The sequence below is a fragment of the Pistacia vera genome, unplaced genomic scaffold (assembly GCF_008641045.1).
Source record: "Pistacia vera cultivar Batoury unplaced genomic scaffold, PisVer_v2 Contig27, whole genome shotgun sequence".
Lineage (NCBI taxonomy): Eukaryota > Viridiplantae > Streptophyta > Magnoliopsida > Sapindales > Anacardiaceae > Pistacia > Pistacia vera.
The window spans coordinates 66071-93066 of record NW_022196079.1 but is presented as its reverse complement, the minus strand read 5'-3'; the positions used below and the strand labels follow the sequence as shown (position 1 = coordinate 93066).

The window sequence follows — 26996 nt, the reverse complement described above, 5'->3', positions numbered from 1 at the left end:
CACATAGATTACACAAAACATCCACACAAGAAACGCAAGATTTTTACCATGGTTCGATTATCCTATTTGGATAATCTACGTCCACGTTGAGCTCTGGAAATGGAGAGCTCACAGCACTACTAATCTGAATAATATCAATACAGTACAAGATCCAACACAACCAGATCAAATCCTCTCTATTTCTACCCAAGAATCAACCTGTAACTCACCCAAGAACTCTCACTTGGAATCCTCAAGCCACAAGAGTAAAACTACCCTCAGATTAACTATCATTCACTAATCAATCTTCCTAGTTACAATGATTCTAAAAATGCAAAAAAAACCAAGAAGAACTGATAACACAAACTGCAGAAAAACGCAAAAAATTCAGATCTGATGTATAGTGAACAATTCCCTCTTTTATACTGTTGACTCTGTAAAATGCCTCAGCCGTTGGATTTCTGCAGATTGGATGGACAGGATGTACAAATGACTCAGGCCAAAACTCTGTGTTTCATTTAACTGTAAAGCGGCAGCGTTTTCAGTCTTCACTCCAACAATCTCCACCTTGAAGACTTGAAGACTAATCAGTAGTGCAGTAGGCTCTAACCATATCCCTCATAGCTCTAGTTGGTATTGAATTACTCCATGGACAGCAACTTCAAGCAGTGCTTGAATTTTGCTGGTGTGATGATCTTGGTCCCTATATCGGCTGGATTTTCTTCAATGGGGACTTTCTTCAGCTCAATTAATCTTTGGGCTACCACATCTCTTACAAAGTGAAATCTTACGTCAGCATGTTTGGTCCTCTCCTGATAAACTGGGTTCTTACTCAGATGTATACCACTCTGGCTATCTGAGTAAATTGTGACCTTCCCTTCAGTAAGATTTGCTTCTGTCAATAACCCCTGTAACCACACAACCTCCTTAATCACATCAGCAATGGCTATGTACTCTGCCTCAGTTGATGAAAGTGCAACTATAGGCTGCAACTGAGATTTCCAGCATATGCGGTTTCCTCCTAGTGTAAAGTAGTAAGCAGTTGTGGATTTTCTGGTGTCTTTATCACCTGCGAAATCTGAATCTACAAACCCAACAAGATCAAGCACAATATTATTCTTACTATACTTTAAACCAACATTCAAAGGACTATTAATGTATCTTAGAACCCATTTAAGGGTAGTCCAATGTTCACTGCCAGGGTTAGACATGAATCTACTAAGAAGTGATATAGCAAATGACAGATCAGGTCTAGTGCTTATCATAACATACATTAAAGAGCCAATCACATTTGAGTAGGGGATATCATTCATTTTTATCAACTCAGCTTCAGATTTAGGACACTGTTCTTTACTAAGTATGAAATGATTTGCCAATGGCATTGTGACAAGTTTTGAGTCATTCATACCAAATTTGTTTATTACTTTATGCAAATAAGCACTCTGTCCTAGTTTTAAGTAGTTGTTCCTCCTATCTCTAGATATTACCATTCCTAATATTTTCTTAGCATTTCCCAAATCTATCATGTCAAATTCTAAATTTAATTTCTTTTTCAGATCTTGTATCCTAGGCTTGGATCTACTGATTAACAGCATATCATCAACATATAACAAAAGATAAATGGGCAGATTTTTATCAAGGTCAAAGTAGAAGCAGCTATCATACTTGCTTCTCCTAAATCCCAAGCCTGTTATAAAGGTGTCAAACCTTTTGTACCACTGCATGGGGGCCTGTTTAACACCATATAGGGACTTATGGAGAAAGCATACATGGTCAGGGGCCCTAACATCAATGAATCCTATAGGTTGGCTCATATAAATTTTCTCATCCAAATTTCCATGCAAAAAAGCAGTATCACATCTAGTTGTTCTAATTCTAGATTATGGTGAGCAGCAATAGCTAACATTAATCTGATTGTTTTATATTTCACTACTAGGGAAAATACTTCATTGAAGTCCATTCCCTCTCTTTGGGTGTAGCCTTTGGCAACTAGCCTGGCTTTATACCTAGGTGGGTCAGAAATTGAAATAACATCCTTAAGTTTATAGAGCCACTTACATTGGATCAGCTTCTGATCTTTGGATTTGGGTACCAAAGTCTAGGTTCTGTTTACCTCTAGAGAGTGCATAACTGTCCTCATTGCTGCTTCCCATTTTTCTTTATCCTTGGACTTCATAGCTTCATCATAAGTCTCTGGTTCTGTTCTCTGGACCTCTATACCTGTAAGCAAAGCAGAAAAAATCAGTTCTGCATAAGAATAATGAGCTGGTGGCTTTACCTCTCTTCTGGCTCTGTCCCTTGCCAGTTGTTACTATTGGAGGTCAGTTGGTTGGTGTTCAAATGTCTCTTCAGTGGTTTCTTCTGCTGGTTGTTAAAGTCCAGTTTCAGATTCTGTTTGGGTTTTAGTTTCAGCTTGGATGGAGTGAGACTGATGTGTGAGTTGCTCCACCTCAATTGATGTACTTCCAGTTGGGTTAGGGTCAAGATTAGTGTTTTTAATGCTTCCTTGATCAATGGTAGATCCTTTGCAAGGGAATTCACATTCATTAAACACAACATCTCTGCTTACAATAATCTTTACCCCTGGAGTCTCCCTATCCCATAATCTATACCCTTTAGTGCCTTCTTGGTAACCTAGAAATATGCACTTGGTAGACCTAGGTTCAAGTTTTCCTCCTACAGTGTGTGCATAGGCAGAACACCCAAAAATCCTCAAATGGCATAAGTCTGGTATTCTACCAGACCAGATTTCTTCGGGACACTTTCCATTAATAGCAGTAGAAGGACTCCTATTCACAAGATAGACTGTGGTGGCTAGGGCTTCCCCCCAAAAAGTGTTTGGTAACTCTGAAGTAAACAAAAGACACCTAACCTTTTCTAGTAAGGTACGGTTCATCCTTTCTGCCACACCATTCTGTTGGGGTGTTCTAGCTACAGTTCTATGTCTCAAAATACGATGTTCTTTACAAAAGTTGTTAAATTCAGAATTGCAGAATTCCAGACCATTGTCTATGCGAAGTGCCTTAACTTTCTTTCCTGATTGGTTTTCTACTAGTGTTTTCCAATCCCTAAACTTGGTCAAAGCCTGATCTTTGGTCTTTAGGAGGAAGGTCCAAACCTTTCTACTATGGTCATCTACAATGGATAAGAAATAGCTGTTCCCACCATGGGATTTAATTTTTTCAGGTCCCCAGAGGTCAGAGTGTAAGTACTCTAAGCAGTTCTTGGCTAGGTGAGTACCTTTTGAAAAACTAAGTCTATGTTGTTTTCCTAACACACAAGTTTCACAGAATTCCAGGTTACTGATGGTGTCCTTTCCAAAACCTCCCTGATTACTAAGGATGTGCATGCCCTTTTGACTCATGTGTCCTAGCCTAAGGTGCCATTTTTCAGTTATAGTAAGTTTGGTGGGTGACAGAACTGTGCTAATGTAACGGCTCTGTTCTTATAAAAACATGCATAGTAAAAATACACGTAACCATAATATAAAAAGGTTGGGCCCAAAATTTTTCTTTTATTAAACATATGCATTCTTTATACAAATATATACAAGGTTTGTGACATATGCAAAACTATCAAAATAGGGTGGACAGTGTAGCCATTTCTCTTCGTGTGCCGATGTCCATCCGACTGTGTCCTCATCTAGAACCTGCAAAAACATAGGGAACAACTGGATGAGCACAAACAAGGCTCAGTAAGTAAACCCCTGAACTGCGTTTCAAAGTCTTCACTCAACAATCTCACCTTGAAGACTTGAAAAACTAACAGTAGTGCAGTAGGCTCTAACCATATCCCTCATAGCTCTAGTTGGTATTGAATTACTCCATGGACAGCAACTTCAAGCAGTGCTTGAATTTCTGGTGTGATGATCTTGGTCCATATCGGCTGGATTTTCTTCAATGGGGACTTTCTTCAGCTCAATTAATCTTTGGGCTACCACATCTCTTACAAAGTGAAATCTTAAGTCACATGTTTGGTCTCTCCTGATAAACTGGGTTCTTACTCAGATGTATACCACTGGCTATCTGAGTAAATTGTGACCTTCCCTTCAGTAAGATTTGCTTGTTCATAACCCCTGTAACCACAACCTCCTTAATCACATCAGCAATGGCTATGTACTCGCCTCAGTTGATGAAAGTGCAACTATAGGCTGCAACTGAGATTTCCAGATATGCGGTTCCTCCTAGGTAAAGTAGTAAGCAGTGTGGATTTTCTGGTGTCTTTATCACTGCGAAATCTGAATCTACAAACCCAACAAGATCAAGCACAATAATTCTTACTATACTTTAAACCAACATTCAAAGGAATATTAATGTATCTTAGAACCCATTTAAGGGTAGTCCAATGTTCACTGCCAGGGTTAGACATGCAATTGAGCCAACAAACACAAACATAAACCAGATTTCAACTCTACACAGATTACACAAAACATCCACACAAGAAACGCAAGATTTTTACCGTGGTTCGATTATCCTATTTGGATAATCTACGTCCACGTTGAGCTCCGGAAATGGAGAGCTCACAGCACTACTAATCTGAATAATATCAATACAGTACAAGATCCAACACAACCAGATCAAATTCTCTCTATTTCTACCCAAGAATCAACCCGTAACTCACCCAAGAACTCTCACCTGGAACCCTCAAGCCACAAGAGTAAAACTACCCTCAGATTAACTAACAATAGCTGATCAAACTACCTAGTTACAATGATTCTAAAAAGTGCAGAAAATCAATCAAGAACTGAAGACGAAAACTGCAGAAAAACGCAAAAATTCAGATCTGATGCACAGTGAACAATTTCTCTTTTTTTATACTGTTGACTCAATGAAATGCCTCAGCCGTTGGATCTTTGAAGATTAGATGGACAGGATGCACAAATGACTCAGGCCTATACTCTGCGTTTCATTTAACTGTAAAGCGGCACCGTATTTAGTCTTCACTTCAACAAAGTTGGTGGAAGAAGATCTCAACCATCAGTTTTCAAACACAAAAAAATAACTTTACTCTTTGTTTCAACTTTTGCTTTTGACATTCCAATCATTTTACGGCACTACATGTTTGGATTTATAATTCATCTTGTTCTTGGTTGTAGTTGCTTGGAGGTTCAAAGTCTTTTATCTGATTGAGCTGCTCAAAACCAGAAACGATGATGTCCTAACTCCTAATAAAGCACTACATTCTTTTGTTGTTCTTTTTGTTGTACTACTGATTTTGCTTGTTCTCAGGCAGTGCTTTTCATTGAAGATAATGATATTGAACAACCTTCCCTCATCACAATATGGGAGGGGACTTTCAATTCAATCTTGTTTCCCTGAGATCAAATCTGTTGCAAATTCCTCTTGCAAATCTTCTGGGGAAGATGATGACGATGACTTGAGCCTGAAAGATGCTTTTGGGCCAGGAACATTTGATCATGGCCATCATGAATCTTCCTTCAATTTTGCCTCTGATATTCAACACTCTCATCTTCAACCACATCATCAAGCTATAAAAAGCCCAGTAGACTTTTTGGAACCTAAAGGATTTGATGACCATGTCGTTTTAGATCCATCAGTTTGGCCCTTTCAAGATTCAAGCAATCAAATGCCCTCTATTCCTGTGGAACCAAACACACGAGCAGCAGAGACTGGTATGCTGTTGTCCCGGCTCGAACTCCTTTTTCACAATGGGCCTATCATGCCATCTCTTTGTCTTCTCCTTGTACAAACTAGCACTCTCGTTTGCCTAATGATGAAATTCATCTAGCTCACTCGCCTCCAAAAGACGTTTATCACTTGCACTTTGCACATCAAAATTAAAAAATTTAGTAGCCCAATAAACTTTGTGCGCCAATTCTACTAGTAGGTGACATGCTTTTTCAAATATAACCTATAAGGTGACATACCTATAGGTGTTTTAAAGGTTGTCCTATATGACCATAAAGCATTGTCTAACTTTGTCGCCCAATGTTGTTTAGAGGCACTAACGATCTTTTCTAAAATTTGTTTTAGCTCTCTATTAGAGACCTCTACTTGACCACTAGTTTGGGCATGGTAAGGAGTGGCTACCTTGTGTGTGACTCCATATTTCTTTAAGAGTGCATTAAATTGGTGATTACAAAAATGCTTTCCACCATCACTAATGATTGCACTAGGAGTTCCATATCTGGTGAAAATATTATGCCTAAGGAATTGGAGTAATGTTCTAGAATCATTAGTCTTGGTGGTAATTGCCTCCACCCATTTAGAAACGCAATCTTCTGTCACAAGTATAAAAGCGTTCCTATACGATGATGGAAACAGTCCCATGAAATCAATACCCCAAATATCAAAAATTTCACATACCAATATATTATTTAAGGGCATCTCATCTTTCTTAAAAATATTACATGTTCTTTGGCAACGATCACAAGAGGACACATACCTTTGAGCATCCCAAAACACAGTGGGCCAATAAAAACCTGATTGCAACACCTTTGCCTCTGTGGGATTCGCCCCAAAATGCCCTCTGGTTTCTCTATCATGGCAATGACTCAAAATAACTCTAATCTCTTCTTCCAACACACATTTTTGAACAACTTGATCTGCACATAGTTTGTACAAGTAAAGGTCTTCCCACAAATAATATTTGACATCAACCAAAAATTTCTTCCTTTGCTAGAATTTAAAATGCTTTGGGATTTAGCCTCTTGCAAGAAAATTAGCCAAATCAGCAAACCATGGAGATTTAGAAAAAAAAGAGTTAAGAGATAGAATTTGCTCATCAGGAAATTCTACACTAATATCTCCCTCTTCAAGGATTGAATAATCTAATCGAGATAAATGATTAGCAACTTGATATTCTATCCCCTTTCGATCTTTAATCTCTAAATCAAACTCTTGAAGTAATTACAAAGGAATTACTTTACTGCTTTTGTTCCTCTGCATAATGCGGCGCTTAAAGGCGATTGGGAGTTTGCAAGGGAGTTTTTGATTTTGAATCCACAAGCAGTATGTGCTAGCATCACAAGAAACCAGGAAACAACTCTTCACATTGCTGCTTGAGCTAGACATACAATATTTGTCCAAGAGCTTGTGAACATTATGAAAGCTGAAGACCTGGCACTGCCGAACAAGGTTGGGAACACAACCCTCTATTTTGCTGCCATATCCAGAATAAAAAAGATTGCAGAAGTGATGGTTAATAAGATAGAAGGCTGCCATCAATTCGAGGCAGTAAGGGATCAACACCGTTGTGTATGGCTGCGTTGTTGGGCCGCAGAGAAATGGTCTGGTATCTTTATTCTGTGACTGAGGAAGAGTATCTAAAAGAAGAAGATCATGTTGAGCTTCTTGTTGCTATCATCAATGCAGACCTCTATGGTACCCACCTTTTACCTTCGCTATTTTTATGTTGCAACTTTATAACTTCTAGAGGAGCAAATTGATGATTGTGTTGTGTTAATTTGACAGATGTGGCATTGGACTTAATTAAGCATTATCCTGAGTTAGCTGTTGCTCGAGATGGAAGAAGAGAGACGGCTCTTCATGTATTGGCACGAAAGCCTTCAGCATTTGTAAGTGGAAGTCGGCTTGGAATTTGGCAGAGATGCGTTTACTCTTGTTAGTAACTCCACTACTGGCCATTTCTCACTGCCATTACTCTTGCACATTAATCATTATCTGCTTATTTATTCCTTCTAAAAAACAAAAGATTTTGGACAAAGAGGTTACTGTATCCTGCATATTCAGTTCCACGTTTCAAGGCAATCCTTGACAAAAAAGTTGATGCCTCTTCAAGCTCTAGAATTGGTGAAGCAACTGTGGGAGCAAGTGTTGTTGCTAGATGATTTCAAAATTAGAGAACTACTTCGGAAACCTTCAAGATTGTTGTTTACTGCTGCAGAGTTAGGGAATGTTGAATTCATAAAAGTGCTGATTTGGAAGTATCCTGACCTTATTTGGAAAGTAGATGATCACAGTTGAAGCATATTTCACATTGCAGTGTTGCATCATCACGAAAACATTTTTAATCTGATTCATGAGATTGGCGCTCATAAAGATTTGATAGCGGCTTATGAAGATGAAAATAACAATAACATGTTGCATTTGGCTGGAAAGCTTGCCCACCCAGATAGACTCAAAATTGATTCTAGTGCAGCTCTGCAACTTAGACGAGAGTTGCATTGGTTCAAGTTTAATAATTACTTTTCAACTATAAAACTTGCACTTCACTGTAATTAGCTTTGTTTGGAAATAACATGTAAATGAAGCAAAACCTGAACCCAATTAACCATTTTCTTTCTAGGTTTGAATCTTGATGAACTGTTCCTTTTGATCCGGCAGGAAGTTGAAAAAGTTGTTCAACCGTCTTATAGAGAAACCAAAAATTCCGAGGGGAGGACACCTCATATATTGTTTTCGGCGGAGCATAGAAGACTTGTTCACGAAGGGGAAAAGTGGATGAAAGACACTGCATCTTCAGGTGGCAATAACAATCTTACAGGCAAGCCTGTTTTTCTACATCATGGGTCATTTTTGGTTTTCGCCATATCGGATACATTGGCACTATTTTGCTCTGCCACTTCAATATTGATGTTCCTCTCCATTCTCACCTCGCGCTATGCAGAAGAAGATTTCCTGCATTCATTACCAAACAGGCTGATAATAGGGCTTGCAACTCCCTTCATCTCTATAGCAACCATGATGGCAGCATTTGGAGCCACTCTTTTCATTGTTCTAAGTGATGAATTTGCATGGATAGCTATTCCAATAGCCATTGTTGCTTGTGTTTCTGTCACCCTGTTTCCTCTGCTCCAATTCCCCCTTCTTTTTGATATGATTAGTCACTTGTAAATGTTAGTATTTTTTCTAGTTCAAATCATCACTTGTATTAGCTCACTGCAAAACAATCTTTTCATTACGTATTGGAAATGTGGAGTAATGAACAAAGATTCATTTAATTTATCAAATCATGATAAACAAATCCCAACTCTTTATCTAATTGCCCAGTCACTCACACCTAAAACCTCTTAATCATGTAACCAACTTATAAACTTCATATTAAGTTTGCTTCATTGAAACCAATGTTTGACACCTATAGATAAATGCTAAAACTAAAATATAACAACTTGAAATATTTCTCAAACAAAACTTGAAAGAATTTGATAAGTAGTTTGGTAAAAAACATAGAACAACTTTAATATATCCCACATGGGAATTTAATTAGACATGATATTTCTCCTTTAGGAAGACACAAATTGCAGAAATCCCTGCATTCTTCTTAGGAAATGTTATCATCATTTGGCATCTCCTTCACTTTATGAGGCCTTGAGCCATATATTCTTCTCTTAAACTTCACTTCAGGCCATTTGAGCCATATATTCTTCTCTTATTCTTCACTTCCGGCCATTTGAGCCATATATTCTTCTCTTACTCTTCACTTCAGGCAATTTGAGCCTATATTCTTCTCTTACTCTTCACTCAGGCAATTTGAGCCATATATTCTTCTCTTACTTTTCACTTCAGGCCATTTGAGCCCTATATTCTTCTCTTACTCTCACTTCGGGCCTTTTTTTTTTTAAATATAAATTTAACTAGCTGCAGATTGTATCCAAGGTGCCAAAAGAGGCAAGTCTTTCAACCCACTTCTTCTTCTTGTTTGATTTGTAGAGTCCTAAGTTAGATTCATTATTTTTGTTCTTTCAGTTTGCTACATGTGCATATATAATTATTATAGTAGCTAAGATTTTTCTTATTATGGTACATATATATAAGATCTTGGAGTACTTGAGATGAATGACTATTATTCTAATTAATATTCATTCCCAATTTGAATCCAATTAAAACACAAGGTTCATATTATGCTGCAAAATTCATTATCTAATGCTTATAATGTTCACTGTAAATTTACCAAGAATAAACGAGAAAATAAATCATGAAGGATTACGCTGCTGCATCAGGAAGCACCTCAACTGAAGAAAATGTTGAGATTGTGATTGCTCCACCTTATCAAAAAATGGATTGTACGATTTGACATTGCAATTAATGCTACATTTTTCTTTTTTAGTAAGATGCATTTTCTGAATACCCTTTAGTGTCTTAGGGCAAATGTGATATGCACTCCCTAAGTTTGTGTTAATTTTTTTCCATTAATCTCTCTTGTTTTTATGTAATTATGAAGTGCTTATGAAGTTGGAGAGTCAAAAATAGATATTAAATTTTTATAAATTCTCACTACTATCTTTTAAATTATTATAAACTTTGAGGTCGGTTCCTGTGGATTTCTATAAAGAATACACATAATAAAGACACAGAAATTAACTAGAATCTCTCCTTTTACCATAAAGTCGAGGCGGCTTTGCATAAATTTTATTTTCCAGCAATAATTGAAGAAAGAGAATCTGTGAGAATATCATCCATGTTCTATATACAAGTCATGCATATATAAATTACTACTATTGTTGGTCAAACGAATGGATCCTGAAACATGGATGTATTGAAGAGCTTTCCAAAAATTCCACCACTAAAGGAACTGATCTTTCAGGATCTTGCGGAGAAATTTATATAAAGCTAGAAACCGGAAGGGTCATAAAGTTAGAGATAGTGTTGAAAGTAAGATTACCAATAACTCGGATAAAGAATTTGGTATCAGGAATTTAAAGGAGGGATGGGATTTGTTTAGGGTCCACAGCTCTTGCTAAAGAATTGCACGCCATGCATTGACTTGACTTGAATTGTTTTTCAGGATTATTGCGGTGGCTGGACTCCTGCGTATACTTATATAAAGACTTGCATTGACTTGCTTTTCCCATATAATGCTTTTTTTTCTGTGGCTGGCAATTTTAGTGTGTGTTTGTTGCTTAATTGATATGGAAATCACCTTGGTTTTAACTTACTAAGATTGATTTGTTGCTTAATTAACATAGAAATTGTCTGGTTTGATTTCTGTTATAAGTGCAGAAACAAATTTAATTTTTATTTTTCAAATTTTCTATACAACTAAAATAACCTGATTTTTTTTACTTCTGTCGCCAAATAAAATAATTTGCTTTTGGCAATTTTTTTTTTTTTTGATAACCAGGATGTCTGGGTTAGTTTACGCACGCCTTAACTAATCCATAAGACCCATTGAACATCCTACAAGTCTAATGTTTCAAGTAAGTCAATGAAGGAAGCAAATCTTCTTGACTTTCAGACTAACCTCTTCAACAAGTGTTCTTAAAAAAAGTATTAGATAAAATTTTCTTTTTGATATATAATGGGACACAAACAGCCATATATATGCAATCCGGACTCAGGCCAAAGCAAACCAATGACACGATGTACACTAAACAAAGCTCTAACTTCTCCATGAGAGGAGGAACTTATTCTCACAACTTATTATTAGTGTTTCTTCAAACTGGTAACACAAACCTTATTTAGTAATAACTAATTATTGTTTTCCCAGGATTATTAGGCAGTCTGACTTGAGGAGTTCGCCGATGCAACTTGTAATTGCCATTTCCAAGTTGTTCCATTACCACATTCGACTCATCAACCTCATCATCAAGAATGACAGTACCGTTAGCAGCAAAATTTGCCACAAGGGGAGCACCTTGAGGTGCTGCTTCAAAATTTGCCCCAGGATGTAGGGGCAGTAGCGACGAAAGGGCGTAGTAGGTAATAGGACTCCATTTAATCTCTTGTTGTTTTTCAATTGCCATTTGTAAATTCTTCAAACAATGAAACCTGGTTAGAATTTCAGCAGTAGAGAAGATAACAGGGCGTAGAAAATCCCTTATTTTGAAATTGGTATAGGTGATATTTTAACAGAGTTCCCATTTTCGAATAATTAGTAGTCGGTGGAAGTCTAAGAACAATGTCAATATAATGTCTAATGTCCAAGAGATGAAGATTGCTGAATTTATTGAACACGTTCACGACGGCTGAGTTTCCAACCTTGGGACGTGAAAAGGCAAAGACTGTTACCATGCGTTGGGCATGGAAGAAAGAACAATCTGACTTATTATATCCATTGACAACTACGTCAGCTGCTGTAAAATATAGCAAACGCACTTCCCAAAGAATGGACTAGTACTGTTATACTGATTTCCTCGTGTTACTCATTCATCAGTTCTTAACTGTGGCAAGAACCTACGTACATAACAACAATAAAGATAATAACGGCTGGATTTTTAACATAACGTATACAAAACAAAATAATTTGTTTTAAGTTATATTTAAATATAAATTATTTACCTGATGTCTAGCTGATATGTATATGGAGAAAAACCCTGCATGTACACGAGAATTTCCGGTGTGCTACCCTAAAATTCGTGGAGCTGAGCTTTGACCGAACTGGACATTTGTTACCCAATCCCCGATTGACACTGTTCCTCTCCAGCAAATCATAATGTCTCTCCTTCCTAATATTTTTTTTTTTTTTTAAGGAAATTGAGACTATTACGAAACCAACATAGCAGTAAACATACAAACACAGAGAAAAACATAATAAGTATTATTTACCCTAATTTACCCAATTAAAAGATTATGTTTAGCAGAGTCAATATTATTTCACTACTGTTATACTTCTCTCATTTACACTGAATGAATTTACCCTATTATTTATTATCACTCATTATAAGAGAAAATAATGTTTATATACTAGGTTTAAAAGACTAAAATCTAGTATTATAAGGATTTTTGTTCTTAAGCTCAAACCCAATAAGGATTAATATATAACTTAAAAGAAATCCTTCATCGCTTATACATGAAAAAAGTCTAAACTATCTACGGGCCAAGGATGCTGCCTCCTAAAGCCCCGCCTGCTCATCGGGGATCAGGCCCCTCCCACTGACTGACCAACGGGACCCCAAATGCATCTACGTGATTTATTAACGCTGAAGTAGTCGACAACTCTAACAATTTTCTCTTTCCTTCATCTCTGGCCACGGTGGCCAATCCAAGCACGAGAGCCTTTAGTAAAGAAATCAATTTTCCAGTCACCATAAACGTAGTTGTTCATGCTGTAAAGTCCTAGGCCAAATTTGGAAAAAAAAAAAAAATTCTTTTTCATCGTATTTGGGTTGCCCATACCTCGAAGAAGTTATACTGTCCTCCACGGTGTCATAAATAGCCTCAACTCTTTTACAATAATGAATTAAAGTTTGGCTGAGACTTCTCCTGAAAGGCGTCAAGAGACTTGACCAGTTATTCTCCCCATTAAGCTCCTTCCAGCTTGTTAGTAAATAAAAAATAAAATAAAAATCAAAAAATCAAAAGATATTTCAGAAAATAACAGCCTGAAATCTGCTACTGATATGTTCGTTCTGGAATCTGGCTCTTGCTACTGGTATGTAATTTCTATTACTGGTATGTTCTTTGATACTGGTATATGGTTCCTGCTACTGGTATGTGATTTCTGCTACTGATATATTCTGCTACTGGTATGTGGCTCCTGCTACTGGCATGTCTTTGTTCAAATTCTGGAAAATTTTTGTTTGAACAAATTTACTGTACAACAGTACAGTTAACGGCAAGTCAAAGAATTCAAAATTCTGCACTGAGCAACGGTCCTATTAACGGCACAAGGTCAAATTCTGTCACATGGGTGATAATTCTCATAAGCCCAACGGCACCGTTTTCTTTACACAATGAAAGTGAAAAAACTTAACAAGGCAACTGACTTTTGGGGTTCAATAAAGATTCACTAAGAATCCAATCTTATAAATTTTTTCTCATAATTTTTACATAACAACTTACAATTAGTCAATTCTAATGGGATAGATAAGACCTATTACTAGATAGGTTAGATCCATTATCAACTAATTAATTATAAACTAACATGTTAGGATTATGAAAGAAAGTTTGTAAGATTAGATTATAAATACAGCAGTGATCTATGGGGTTTTGCATCTTCTTCCTAGTGTTCCTACTTAGAGAAAACACAGATCCTACGGGGTTTTGCATCTTCTTCCTACTGTTCCTACTTAGAAAAAACACAGATCCTATGGTCTGGAGATCTTCATTTTGTGGTTGTTGTATGAATGTTGAAGGGCTGAGATTGTTAGACCGGTCGTCACGGTCACAAAATTAAACCTAAATACCGTAGTTAGCGGTAAGCAGGGTCGAATCCACAGAGAGCAAGACTAACGACCTAATGTATATTTGAGTTAACGAAAGAGAAATTGGCAAAATGATTGATTAAAACTAAGGAAACTAATTACTTGCAGGAAATTAAAAGCATTAAATAAATTGCTAACTAAACACAATATTAAAAGCGTTGTCGCTACGGGTTCGGTTTGACTCAAGACCANAAAGGGTGTCAAGAGTACTTTGTTTGGTGCAAATATTCCAATCCTTGATCGCCCTTTCCCTTCTTACAGCTTGAACCCAATATCCTTGATCTTTTGACTCCCCTAACCACCCTTCACTCCATCAGACAAGAAGGGTGGTTCAAACCCTTTGCCTTTAATTCTTTATTTCTTTAATTCTTTTAAAGTTTATTCTTTTTGACCAATTGATGACTTACACGTACGAAAAGTAACTTTGAAAGTGATAGCAAAATAATTCTTTAATAGCTGCGTTTGGTTTAGTATTTTGGATATGATTTTAGGGATAGTATTGGGTTATTGGATAAGGGAGTATTACGAGGTAAATTTTAAAAATTTGTGAAAAAGCCCTTAGGTTTACTAATTTAACTAAAGACCCTAACATATAAAATGACAAAAACACCCCCACCACCTGCAGTGTCAGATTCCGGCCACCACCGCCGGTATCTGGCCGGAAAATTTCGTTACGGCACAAACCAGTCGGATCTGTGCCGTAACATGTCGTTATGGCCTTTTCCGGCCAGATCCATGATAACAGACCGTAGATCTAGCCTTTTCCGGCCAGATCCATGGTGGATCTGGCCGGAAAAGGCTAGATCTACGGTTTGTTATGGCCGTCGACGACCAGAAAAGGCCAAACGAGGGCCATCTTTGGCCGTCAGCGACGGCCAAAGATGTGGCTGTCATTTTCGTTCAACGACGGCCATTTCTTTGGCCATCGCTAACGGCCAAATCTGGCCTTTTCCGGCCAGATCCGTGGTGGATCTGGCCGGAAAAGGCCACAGCAGTGAACTTCCGGCCATTTCTAGTCGGAAGTTAGGCCGTTGTACAGATTCTGACAAGTTGGGTTGATGGGGGTGTTTTTGTTCATTTTTAAACTTTTTTCAGGGGGTTTTTAGTGAAATTAATAACCTTATGGGGTTTAAATGTAATTAAAAAAATAGGGTAATATTTCTAGAATAATGTGTCAAACATTATTTGGAGAATAGGATTTAGAATAGGGATAAAAATATTAAGCCAAACATACAGTTCATCTCTAAGTATTAATCACTTATCATTTTTGCTTTATTCACTTAAGGAGTACGCTAAGTATCATTTATTTGGAAGACAGTTGTCCTTTAGTTAATGGTTAGTTCCATCTATCTACTTTTGACGTTCGGAAAAGATATAGTCATCGAAGGTAGTGCACTGAATTCATGCACCGAATGACGTGATAAAATCCTGATCATCGATTAATATTAAATTAAAATTAATCAACGGTCATGATTTTATCACGTCATTCGGTGTATGAATTCGGTACACTACTTCGGTGACTATAACATTACTCTTTGATGTCTTTCTATAAGAGTAGTATTGTTCTCATTCTCTCCACTCCATTAATTAGCAGCTTCTGATTGCATCCTAGTAAGGTACCAAAAGAGGTAATTCTGTCTTTCAACCCATTTCTTCACATTATTTTGGGATAATTTCTATACTATCAAGTGTTGATTTGTTTAAATTTTTATTATTTTTTTACTCAATTAACATCAATATTACTATATATTCGTTTAAATAATAAAGAAATGTGAATAAAAAATCTATATTTTTTTTTTCAAATTAATGGTTCGTGAATTTAGTAAATGGGTGTGAAGAGTACTTTGTTTAGTGTAAATATTCCGATCTGGAAATTAGCAGTCTTTAGAATTAGACAACTAATATTAATTTTATATAATGTCACTTATGATATCATTCAGAATTAATATTAATAAATTAAGACCCACTTGCAAATTAAGTGAAGTTGTTGAAGTAGAACTTATATATGAAAAAGAAAAAAATTATTAGAGTGGTTTATTTTTGAAAATATAGCTTTTAAAAATTATTTGTTGTTTGATTAGAATAACATAAAAGAGCTTTTCCGTATTAGTTTTTAAAAAACAAAAAAAAAAAAAATTCAATATAGAAGAAAAAGATCAGGTCAAATTTAGAAAGATAGTACAAGCATAGTTTTAAAATTTCACTACTTCAAAATAAACTCAAAAAAATGTTTATGGAAGAAGCTCAAATTTTAACCTTCTCCCAGTAAACATAAAATAACTTATTTAAGATGCAATCAAACAATCTTAAAAAATTTAAATGCTCATGACTTCAAATAAGTCTAATGAAGCAAAACTCTTCTTATTTGTGCGTTGTCTTTATTTGCACTAACCCATTGTGGTAATATATATATATATATATATATATATATATATATAGCAGGCCAAACTCCAAAAGAAGGTAAGTTCTCAACCCACCTCTTCAACTTTAATTTGTAGAGTCTTAAGTTAGACTCATTATTTTTGTTCTTTCAGTTTGCTGATGTGCATATATATTTATTATAGTAGCTAAGATTTTTCTTATTATCCTACATATATATAAGATCTTGACGTACTTGAGATGAATGACTGTTATTCTAATTAATATTCATTCCCAATTTGAATCCAATTAGAATATAAGGTTCATATTATGCTGCAAAATTCATTGTCTAATACTTACAAAGTTCATTGTAGATTTACCACGAATAAACGAGAAAATAAATCATGGAGTATTACGCTGCTGCTTCAGGAAGCACCTCAATTGAAGAAAATGTTGAGATTGTGATTGTTCCACCTAATAAACAAATGGATGGTACGATTTGACATTGCATTGAATGCTGCATTTGTTTTTTTTTTTTTTTTTTTTTTTTTGAGATGCATTTTCTGAATATCATTTAGTGTCTAAGTTGGCGTTAATTTTTTTTCCATTAATCTCTCTCTTCTTTTAATGTAATTATGAAGTGCTTATGAAGTTCCACAGTTAAAAGTAGATATTAAATTTTTATTGACACAAATTCTTGTTTCTATTCTTGATTCACTTTGTATTATAAGAAAACATTATATATACATAATGTTATAATACAATTAGCTGATGTTTATATATCACATCAATCCAAGTAAAATATATATACTTGTTTAATCATTAGATTTTTTTATTACAACAAAATGTACCGAAGACTTTCTCATCTTAAAACGATCATGTGTGAAATTGAATCTCTCAATCGTAAAACACTTTTTTTTTTTTTTTTTTATATATTTGGGGGGAAATTGATATGTCAATTTAAGACTCTTTTTTCTTTAAGGAAATATAATATAATTTGAGGTAGGTCTGACTCCTCACCTAATAAGGCTTTGTTGTTGAATAGGAGGATTACCCCCTCTTATAAACCAATAGGCTTGAGCGTGCTTAGTTAGTGTGAGACTTCAACACTCCCCTTCAAGGTCAAGCTCATATGTTAGGTCATGCTTATTGATGGAGGTAGTTGTTAGCTCCAACTCCTCACCTATTGATCAAGCACCCAGCTTGATTGGGCATAGCTCTGATACCATGATAGAATTTGAGGTGGGCCTAACTTCTCAGCTAATAAGGATACCATGATAAAATTTGAGATGTGCTTAACTTTTCACCCAATAAGGCATTGTTGAATGGGAGGATTATCTCTTCTTGTAAACTAGTAGACTTGAGTGTGCCTAGTCAGTGTAAGACTCTAACAAAATAAAGATAGAAGATTTATATTAGCACACAAGATATAATTCTATAGTACATGCATTAAAACTTAGATAACAAACCATGTGACCATTTTATTTATTTTAGAGGATGTCCTGATATCTTCACCTACACATATTGTCACATATTGCATTTATTATTTCCTTTATATAAATATATTTTTTTTTCATTTATTTATTTATGGCTAATAATCTATCCATAAATGTTTTTTTTTTAACATAATTTAAAAAAAAAAAATTGTTTTAATAGGTTATAATGGTCTATTCAATAAAGTTATCAGGAGAAATACAAAGTTAACATAATAAACTTTTTATATATCAAAAACCTACCTGTAACCTTTGTTAACTATACTTAATTATCTTCTTTTAAGTTTAATCATCAGAGTTTAATGTGATTGTATTCGTGAACTCTTCCACGATAGGGGAAGAAACAGTGTTGCAGCCGCAAAATTCTATCTCATTCTCAAAAGGTGAAGTCTTTTTATTATATTGATTATAGGCTATAGCATCCCTTTTATTATGTGTAACCAAAATTCTATGCATAAACTTGTTCTTTTTTCTACTTGACAGAAATTGAAAGGAGAAATAGGCGCTTCAAATTGTACAGGGCTGCGTCGAGAGGTGACTGGAACACTGCTGAAAGAATTTACAAGGAAGATGAAATAAATATACCAGTTATGCTATCAAAGGATGGGGGCACGGATCTCCATATTGCAGCTGCAGCAGGGCACACTGGTTTTGTCAAAAAGCTGCTTGAACAAATGAATAAGGAGGATTTAGCCGTAAAAAATAATGCTGGCAATACGGCCTTTTTTCTTGCAGCTGCATCCAAAAAGGTTGAAATTGTCAAGGCTATGATGAAGAAGAATGAAGACATAGTAAAGATTAGAGGAGACAATGATATTTTACAGCTCCACAAGGCAGCTCTAATTGGAGACAAAGAGACGGTAGAATACCTTTATGAAGCCAATGCAGATGAGATATTAGATCATGATAATGATCACATCGAATTGCTTATCAGCCTTATAAACCGCGGCTGGTATGGTAAGTGCTATTAATTATATCTGATAAATCATGGTTTGTATTTATAATTATATTCGGGCTAGCAAATATCTGAATCCAACTTGTGTAAACTTGAGTCTCTATAATTTATAATGGTGATCACTGTTCTCCTAGATGTTGCATTGCAATTGGTGGAGAGGCACCCACAGATAGCTCTTGCACGTGATAAAAATGAGGAGACAGCATTGCATCGCTTGGCACGATTACCTGTATTGACGCGTATTTTAGACTTCAACAGCATTAAAGTTTGCAAGAATTCAGCCATCTACCTGTGTTAGTTCTCTCTAATCATTATAACTTTCAGATTGCCTTAATTAGTTTTTTTTTTTTTTTAATCATAATATTAATATATATAGTTGTAAGTAAGAGAAAAGGTGTTTAATTTCATTTTGTTTTAAAACAGATAATGAAGTAAAAAGAGACGTGATAAATAGATGTCAGTCAATGCTTCGGATGCAGCGGGTGAAGGAGAGGAATAAGCTGAGCTTAAGGGATCAAATGAATGAGAATGAGCAACAGATGAATGAGAAAAAGCAAAGCAGGAAGAAAAGGCTGGGCTGGAGGTATCAGGTTTATGAGGCGCAAAGTCAAGTGCATTGTGGGTATTTGTTTTGTTTTGTTTTGTTTTTTTTAATACCTTAGCTTTGACGAGGTTTTTAATTATTTATTAATAGTCAGGTATAAAAATAGTGAAAATGGAGGTATTTAATATTGATGGGTGCACTACTAGAATCACCCCAATATTAAATACAAATGAAAATTCTCATGTGTAACTTAAAATATAGAATTAAATTTCAGTCAACAAAAGTTAATTATTGTCTATGAGCATTTTCAGTGTCTCGTTAACAAGATAAGTCAAGTTCCTCTCTAGTATTTTCCTCATCCTCAACTTTCTGAAACTAATGTTGGCTTTGGTTAAACTAAACTTCTTGTTTCAGATATTGGTGAAGAGATTCCCGATTCAGCTTTTGAACTAGTCGAATGTCTTTGGAAACAAGTTATGCTTTTGGTTTTGGATGACTTCCAGATTCTGGAAATTATTAAAAAACCTCGGTCTCTAATATTCGAGGCTGCAAAACAAGGAAGCCTTCGGTTTCTAGACATAATTTTCTCCAGATATCCTGACCTAATGTTTGAAGTTGACGAAAATAATCACACCATACTTCACGTTGCTGTTATGTATCGTCGCAATAACATTTTCAACACCATGTATGGCATCGGTCTATTTAAGGATTTTATAGTTCAAGACACAGATAAAGAAGGGAACAATATCTTGCATTTGGCTGCAAAGTTGCCACCAGTAGATTCACCCGATATTGAATCGCCTGCATTACCTAATAAAATGGAAAGGGAGATGTGGTGGTTCGAGGTGAATATTAATTTACTCCCCTCTTTGGTTTGAAAAAATAATATTTATTTCCCTTGATTGATAGATGTTTCGTAAGTATTGTAGGGAGTGAAGAAAATTTTACATCCAGTGGTAGCTGAAGCTAAAAATAAGGAAGGGAAAACTCCTAGAGCTTTATTTACTGAACAGCACAAAGAGTTAAGGGAAAATGCTAGTAAATGGACCAAGGACATTGCAAATGCCGGCATCATGGTGTCAGCAATTATTGCCACCATGCTTTTTGCTGCACTTTTCACTGTGCCAGGTGGCACCAACAAAAATAAAGGGACTCCAAATTTTTTACGAAGAGCTTCCTTCATAGTTTTTGCAATATCAGATACTATAGCATTACTATTGTCCTCTTTCTCCATAACGATGTTCTTATCGGTTATCTCTTCCCGATGTGAAGAAGCAGATTTCTTTTGGCGGTTAACTACTGATTTGGGTGTTGGCATAAACTTACTTCTATACTCCGTAGAAGCAATGGGGGTAGTGTTTTCTGCAACTATGTTCATTGTCTTCAAAGATGGGTGGCTATGGGTGCCCGTTCTTTTAACGGTAATGGCTGTTTTCACAATGTTAATGTACGTGAGTAAAACTTGGACTGTCACTGAAGAAGTGAGGCATTCCGTCAATAAAAACAGGTGACATTATTTACTTATTTTACATAATGCATGTAATATATTTTGTCTTACTAGAACCATGTCTTACTAACTAGATTGATTATTGATCTTATGATGAATGGTAGCACTGTGTTACCTTTTTTTGGCTTTCCTTAAAATAATAATAAAAGAATATTATGATTGAATTTTTAATTCAATAACTAAAAGTCGCAGTTATATTGATGTTTCAGTGAATATGTTGAGGACAGTGTGCTAGCTTCATTCAAACTTCATTCCGGAAGAGGCACAGGCTCCGTAGTTAAAGGAATGACTGGAACATCAAGAATGATGAAGTTGTTTTTCGAATAAGACTACAATTTTTCATACAAACTTTCTCATATAGGTTCAAAGTTATTAAGCTACCGCTGGTAAAAGAAAAAGACATTAACGTCTAAGTTGTAATTTAGAGCTTTAGTTTTCTAACTCTGTTACTGGAAGTGTTACTTCAAATCTTTCCCATTAAACGACCTGTCATCTTCCTGGTGAAAGAGCCCTGTTAATCACTAGTGCAGAAAGCACAGCAGATCCTACGAATAGCTCACACTCAACTTGTGTTTCTTGTTGTATGAACCAACGGTTCAGATCAGGGTTCACTTGGATTGCTGTCTTTGTAATAAAAAAGATGTTCTCAGTCAATTGAAAATAAATAATCTTCTCTTGTTTTTCTTATCTGTATTCAATCCCTAGAGTTTTGTTTCTTTTACAATCTTGATTAAACTTCACAGAATAAAGGTGTGAAGTTTAAGTATTACATTACCTTTAATACATAAAGGTGTTGCTTCAAACTTATAAAAGGTTAATAAGATGAAGTATGAAGTGGAACACAACTCCCCGTTTTGCTGCAGCATCTGAGATCAAAAAGGTTAACAAGAACAAAAAGTTGCCACCGACTCGAGGCAAAGTGGAAGCAACCCCTTATGTTAGGCCACAGAGAATTGAATGGTTTGCTATCTTTGTTATGTGACCGCAAAACAGGATAATGTTGATTCAAAATCTAAAACTGTAATTATAAATACGAGTTGATGATATTGAGCACCCTGAGGTTTTAATTTTTAATAGACGGATTGAAAAGATCGTTAGGGTAACATATAACTCCTTGACGTGAGCTTTCGTCAATATGAGTTAATAATATTGACAACCATATGATATTTGCACATTTATTTGATTAAGCACAATTTGTGTCCATAGTTTACACGTCATAACATTTTGTATAAATGTGTGTACATTTTCTTAATCTTATCTTCTCGCAAAATATGTGAACACATTATAGTCAAATGTATAATCAGTTGTCCAATAAGACCTTTAGTACAGATGTTGAGTTTTCATTGGTTGTTAGTATTTTCTCCAGTTATGAAATATGGGTGAGTGGTCCAAATACAAGTATCAAGTATTTCAAATGTGGTCTTGGAAATTTGTTTTGTCTTTTCAGAAGTGGTCCTAACAAGGTATTGAAAACTTTCCTAAAATAGCCAAACATGTGTAAGGCTTTGTCTGTTGGATGTTTAGTGGATTGTTGAGCAAGGATTCTATATTATCTTCTTTAGAGAGTTTATTCATTTTAGGTTAGTTCATTTTATTTTTTTGATGTTCAAAATACTTATCTTAACTTTGTTGTTTGAGTGTTGTTGGAACATGGTTCCATTGATGAAAGCTTCTAGGGATTTCAAGTTGTGGAGCTGAAGGTTGTCTTTGGTATTTGAAGTTTGAGTGGAGGTCAAGCTATTCAAGAGGTTTCTAGGATTCAAGCAAGCTGTGACAAAACATTGGATCAACCAAAGGGTGTAGTTAGAGTGTTTTGAAACAGGGAGTATTCTACATTTGTTTTGCTTAACTTCGACTTTATAATGAATTTGGAATGTTTCGTATACTGGATTTCCTTCATTGAACAATCCCATGGATGTAGGCAATTTGCCAAACCCTGTAAAAACCTCTTATGTGCTTTACTTTATGTCTTTAATGATTGGTAATGTGTTGATGATGAATGATCATTCCCACAAGCACAAATGAACTCATCAACTTATTTCACATATGTTTAAATGAAGTTAGGTAGTCTTAAACTTTCAACATATATTGAGAGAGAACAAGAAAATTGCCATGAAATAAGCACATGACATCAATCACCATTCATAAATTCAAATTTGTATTTATAAATGTATAATGTCAACCATCAAATTTTGTGATTATGCAATTGGTGATGTTTAGTATATTAATTAATTATATGATTCATTTTGTATAAGATAAGTCCTAATAATTTGAGACTCATCTTGTGTGGTATTATAAGACAGCTCATCTGTTATTAATAAAAAATTAGTATACATGTCACATGCATTACTTATATCAATAAATTTAAATTGTGAATTACCATAAATTGTTTACTATATATTTAAACAAGACATAAACTCCATGTGATTACTTATTTAATTGCCATTTGCAAACAAGTCAATAATTCTTTACTCTCTCATTCCTTTCTCATACTATTTGCTCTTTTGAAGACTGAAATTATTAAAGTTTTCACTACTCAAGATGCAACAATTAGCCAAGTTTTTTGTTTTATTGTTTTAAGTATGTGTATTGCTTATTTCAATTTAGTTTATTTTAAGGTTAAATTATGCTTTTTTTTTTTTTTTTTTTTTTTGGGTTTTATGTTCTAATTTGTGAGAAAAAAACATATTTTATGAGTTTGTATTTTGTATCTATGAACCTGCTTTTAGATTTTATTACTCAAAGGAGCCGATGATAATTAAATAATGGGAGGCATATTAGCCAACATTATTGCTTTAAACTAAGTAAAAGTACAATGAGAAAATCCTCTATAGCAAAAAGACTTCAAACTCCATAGAGAAACCCCAAGCACTTGAGAAAATCTAAAACTAAGGAAAGGACCAACCTGTGCTCCGACTGAGATGAGACCTTTTCAAAGGTGGCAACGAATCGTCACCACTTGACCGTCCCCATATATCGTTTCTGTGTTTTCCTATTGCTCTTACTTTAGGTGTTTTTGGCTCAACTTTTTGTGGTTGACATTTGTTAGCTGATTTCACTTCAGGGGATATCGGCTGTTGAGCTATTTTTCTTCCATCTTCTTCTTCATTAGAAGGAGAAACTTCCTTTAAACGAGTAACTACATTGCTCAAATCCTTCAATTTCCTCATTTCTCCGAGCCAGTTGATCCTTCAGTATATTTCTTTCTGGCACAACTTGCTCATGCTCTGTTAAATATAACAATTTTTCTTAAAACTAAACCTTTTTATTCCAATTAATAATAATAATAATAATCATAAAACCACGAACTTTACTAAACATTTCTGTTAGAGTGATGGCTTTATACGGTGACATTTCACCATTAAGTAGAGCAACATCGTTTTGAGCCAAGTAAAGATCAATCCTGTTCATTGGTTGGTTGAGGATCCAATGATGACGAAGCAGTCTGATAGTCAACGGTATAAAACAACCAAACAGTCCAAATCGAGATATTAAACCAATTTGTATTTTTCTCTTCTCTGAAAAACAAAACTGTATCTGCTAGGGTTTAGGTTTTGTTTGTGATCTTGAATCTTGTAATTGGGAGTTGAGTGGCTAATTTGCAGGCCACTTGAGGGTGCTAGGGTTCATAGTGTATTTGGGATACTAGATCTATGTCTCTGGGGTGTTACGGGTTTTGAAAGGATTAGGAAAGGGTTTAATCTTGAGAAGAAGTGTGTACTGTAATCTTGATCAATATAGTGCAGCGAGCTCGCTGGTTTCCTGAGCTCAACGTGGACGTAGCTTGCTCTAACTGAGCAAGTGAACCACGATAAATCTTGGTGTGTTATGTGTGTGTTTTTCTATTGGATTTGTGTTGTGTGATTTGATATTATTTTGGTTGTTTTAGTGCGAAGTAGTTATAACAATTTCCCTCAGAAAAAGGTATCCTTCATTTTGATAACTGAATTGAATAGCAAAATTCAAGTTTTAATCCAAAAGCAGAACAGTGTTTCCTCACCGTGACGGGGACTGAAGCTCGAAGTCAGTGTCGGACTCAGTGAAGGACATAGATGAGTGGGTCTGAGATTTTATCGCTTAAACGCCGTCGATCTGTGGAGAGCAGGGGTCAAAGAAGAGGGTGTGCGAAGAGCGGTGGAGAAGTTGACGGCGTTGGTCATGGGAGCAGAGGATGAAAGCTCAAATGTAGATCTAAAGAGATGTTGTTGTGATCATGTGTAGTGCGAATCTAGGACTTCCATTTTCAATAGCTTTGGATACTTATCAGTCTTAGCAAGAGGGCAAAAAAGTTTCAAATTTTTTTTTTTTAATTTTCTATAGAATTTTCCTTGTAATCCTTAAATTTATGCTAATATTTGTCCAACTTTTCTTATAATTCAGTAATTTAGACTTAAATTTTGTCTGTGCAAAATGTGCAGTTCATAAAAAAGTCTGTTTATGAAAAGAAAATTTAGCTGCCTAGCCATCCCAAGTTTCTATTTAAGAAAATGGCCTTGAAACTATTTTTCATTTTTTTTTAATTTAGAGAAGATGACATGGCATAGTTAGGATTAATTAAACATGTAAAATGGGTTAAAATGAAAAGATTAAAACATATGTGGGCCGAATAAGAAATAATGAAAGTTTTTAAAATTTGAAATTTCTCAAAACAAGCCCCACTATTCACCTCGCTTAATCAAAATTCTTTAGGGCAAAAAGCGATATCTTGAACCAAAGGGAGACGCGATTTTTTTCGATCAAACACCTGCAAATTTGTACCCTAAATCAATTTCTTGAACCCTAAACTGAATACAGTCATGATTTCTGGTCATATAGTCACTATTTCCTATCGATTTGTTGAACCCTAAAATCGATTTCCTTAACCCTAAACGGAATCTGTGCGATTTTCGGCGATACAATCCACATTTTCGATCGAAACTGTAAACTTTGACACCAAATTCAATCCAAAACCATGGCTGACACTCACAATGAGGAGGAAAACCCAACGCCACTTTGAATCCTAGATTCCGGTGGCGCAAGCAGTTCAATGGCTGCTCCGGCGGATCATCCGATCAGTGAAGGTGGTCTACATGCAGAGGAGATGTCGGCGGCACAAGAACATAGGGAAGAACCGGCAAACAATTCTGAAGATGAGGAGTCATGCGAGAATTTAGGCTAGGAAGAGGATTCCGACGAGAATTCAGGCCAGGAGGAGCCGTCCAAGGATTCAGGCGACGAGGAGGAGGCTGGCGAGGAAAGGGTATGTTGTTTGGGAATATTGCTTGTATTGTCACTTAAGCGATCATTTGTATCGCTTATGCAATTAATCTGTTTTACTCATGATCGCGTGTTTACTCTTGGTCGCTTAAGCGATTTTATATCGCTTAAGCGATCTTGTCGAGGCAGAATCGCAGATATAATAAGCGATCTTTTGTATTGCTTAAGAGATTCTCAGTTTACTCTTGGTCGTTTAAGCGATTTCAAATCGCTTAAGCGATCTTGCACGAGGCAGAGTCAAGATCTCTTAAGCGATCCGAAATCGCTTAAGCGACTACAGTGGTAATTTTTTGTTACTGATATTTTGTTTATTAGTTGTTTTGGTTTGTTTTTGTTGCTGACATTTTGTCTATATCGATTGTGCAGATTGTGTGGATCGTAAACTGTAGAGACTACGAGTTGGAGCCTATAAATGAGAAGGTACCCTACTTCCTTACAAGGGTGACGGTAAGGTCAAGTTGGGAGGTTTTTGACAGAATAAGGGCCATTTTAGCTGGAATGAGGCATGGTGAAAGAGATTTCGGTCGCACTTGTTTCGATTAATTTTTAAGAATTAGAACAAATTGGAAAAAGGCATTTTGGGGGCAAGGAGTGCATTATATGTTGATGCACTCAATAAAATGCAACAAAAAAAATGAAATGTGGTTCGTGGTGGACGGAAAGCCACTATGATTTGGGATGATGGAGTATGCCTTGTGACGGGCTTAGGATGCGGGGAAGTGCCAAATAAGGCAGAGGTAGATGCAATAAGGACGAGTCCGGGAGCCATAAGGTTTCGTAATAAGGTTTTGCAGGGGGCAAAGTCTATTATAGGACACGTTTTAGAGGAAAGGCTAGAA

At 35.7% G+C, this 26996-nt stretch overlaps 1 protein-coding gene and 1 pseudogene across 1 annotated transcript; both read left to right on the top strand.

The window, feature by feature from the left end:
• The first annotated feature begins 5229 nt into the window (after positions 1–5229).
• LOC116133449 lies at positions 5230–8841 on the top strand (annotated as a pseudogene).
• A 7965-nt stretch (positions 8842–16806) lies between these two features.
• LOC116133448 (ankyrin repeat-containing protein NPR4-like) lies at positions 16807–20905 on the top strand. The gene is made up of 6 exons (XM_031419155.1): positions 16807–16894; positions 18379–18852; positions 18985–19143; positions 19274–19468; positions 19809–20239; positions 20324–20905. The coding sequence occupies exons 1-6, from the start codon at positions 16807–16809 to the stop codon at positions 20903–20905; spliced, it is 1929 nt and encodes a 642-aa protein (XP_031275015.1).
• The last annotated feature ends 6091 nt before the right edge of the window (positions 20906–26996 follow it).

Coding starts and splice junctions, on each gene's coding strand:
- LOC116133448 (XM_031419155.1), top strand. CDS start 16,807: ATGGAGTATTACGCTGCTGCTTCAGGAAGCACCTCAATTGAAGAAAAT. Junction 16,895..18,378: donor ACCTAATAAACAAATGGATG/GTACGATTTGAC, acceptor TCTACTTGACAG/AAATTGAAAGGAGAAATAGG. Junction 19,144..19,273: donor GAATTCAGCCATCTACCTGT/GTTAGTTCTCTC, acceptor GTTTTAAAACAG/ATAATGAAGTAAAAAGAGAC.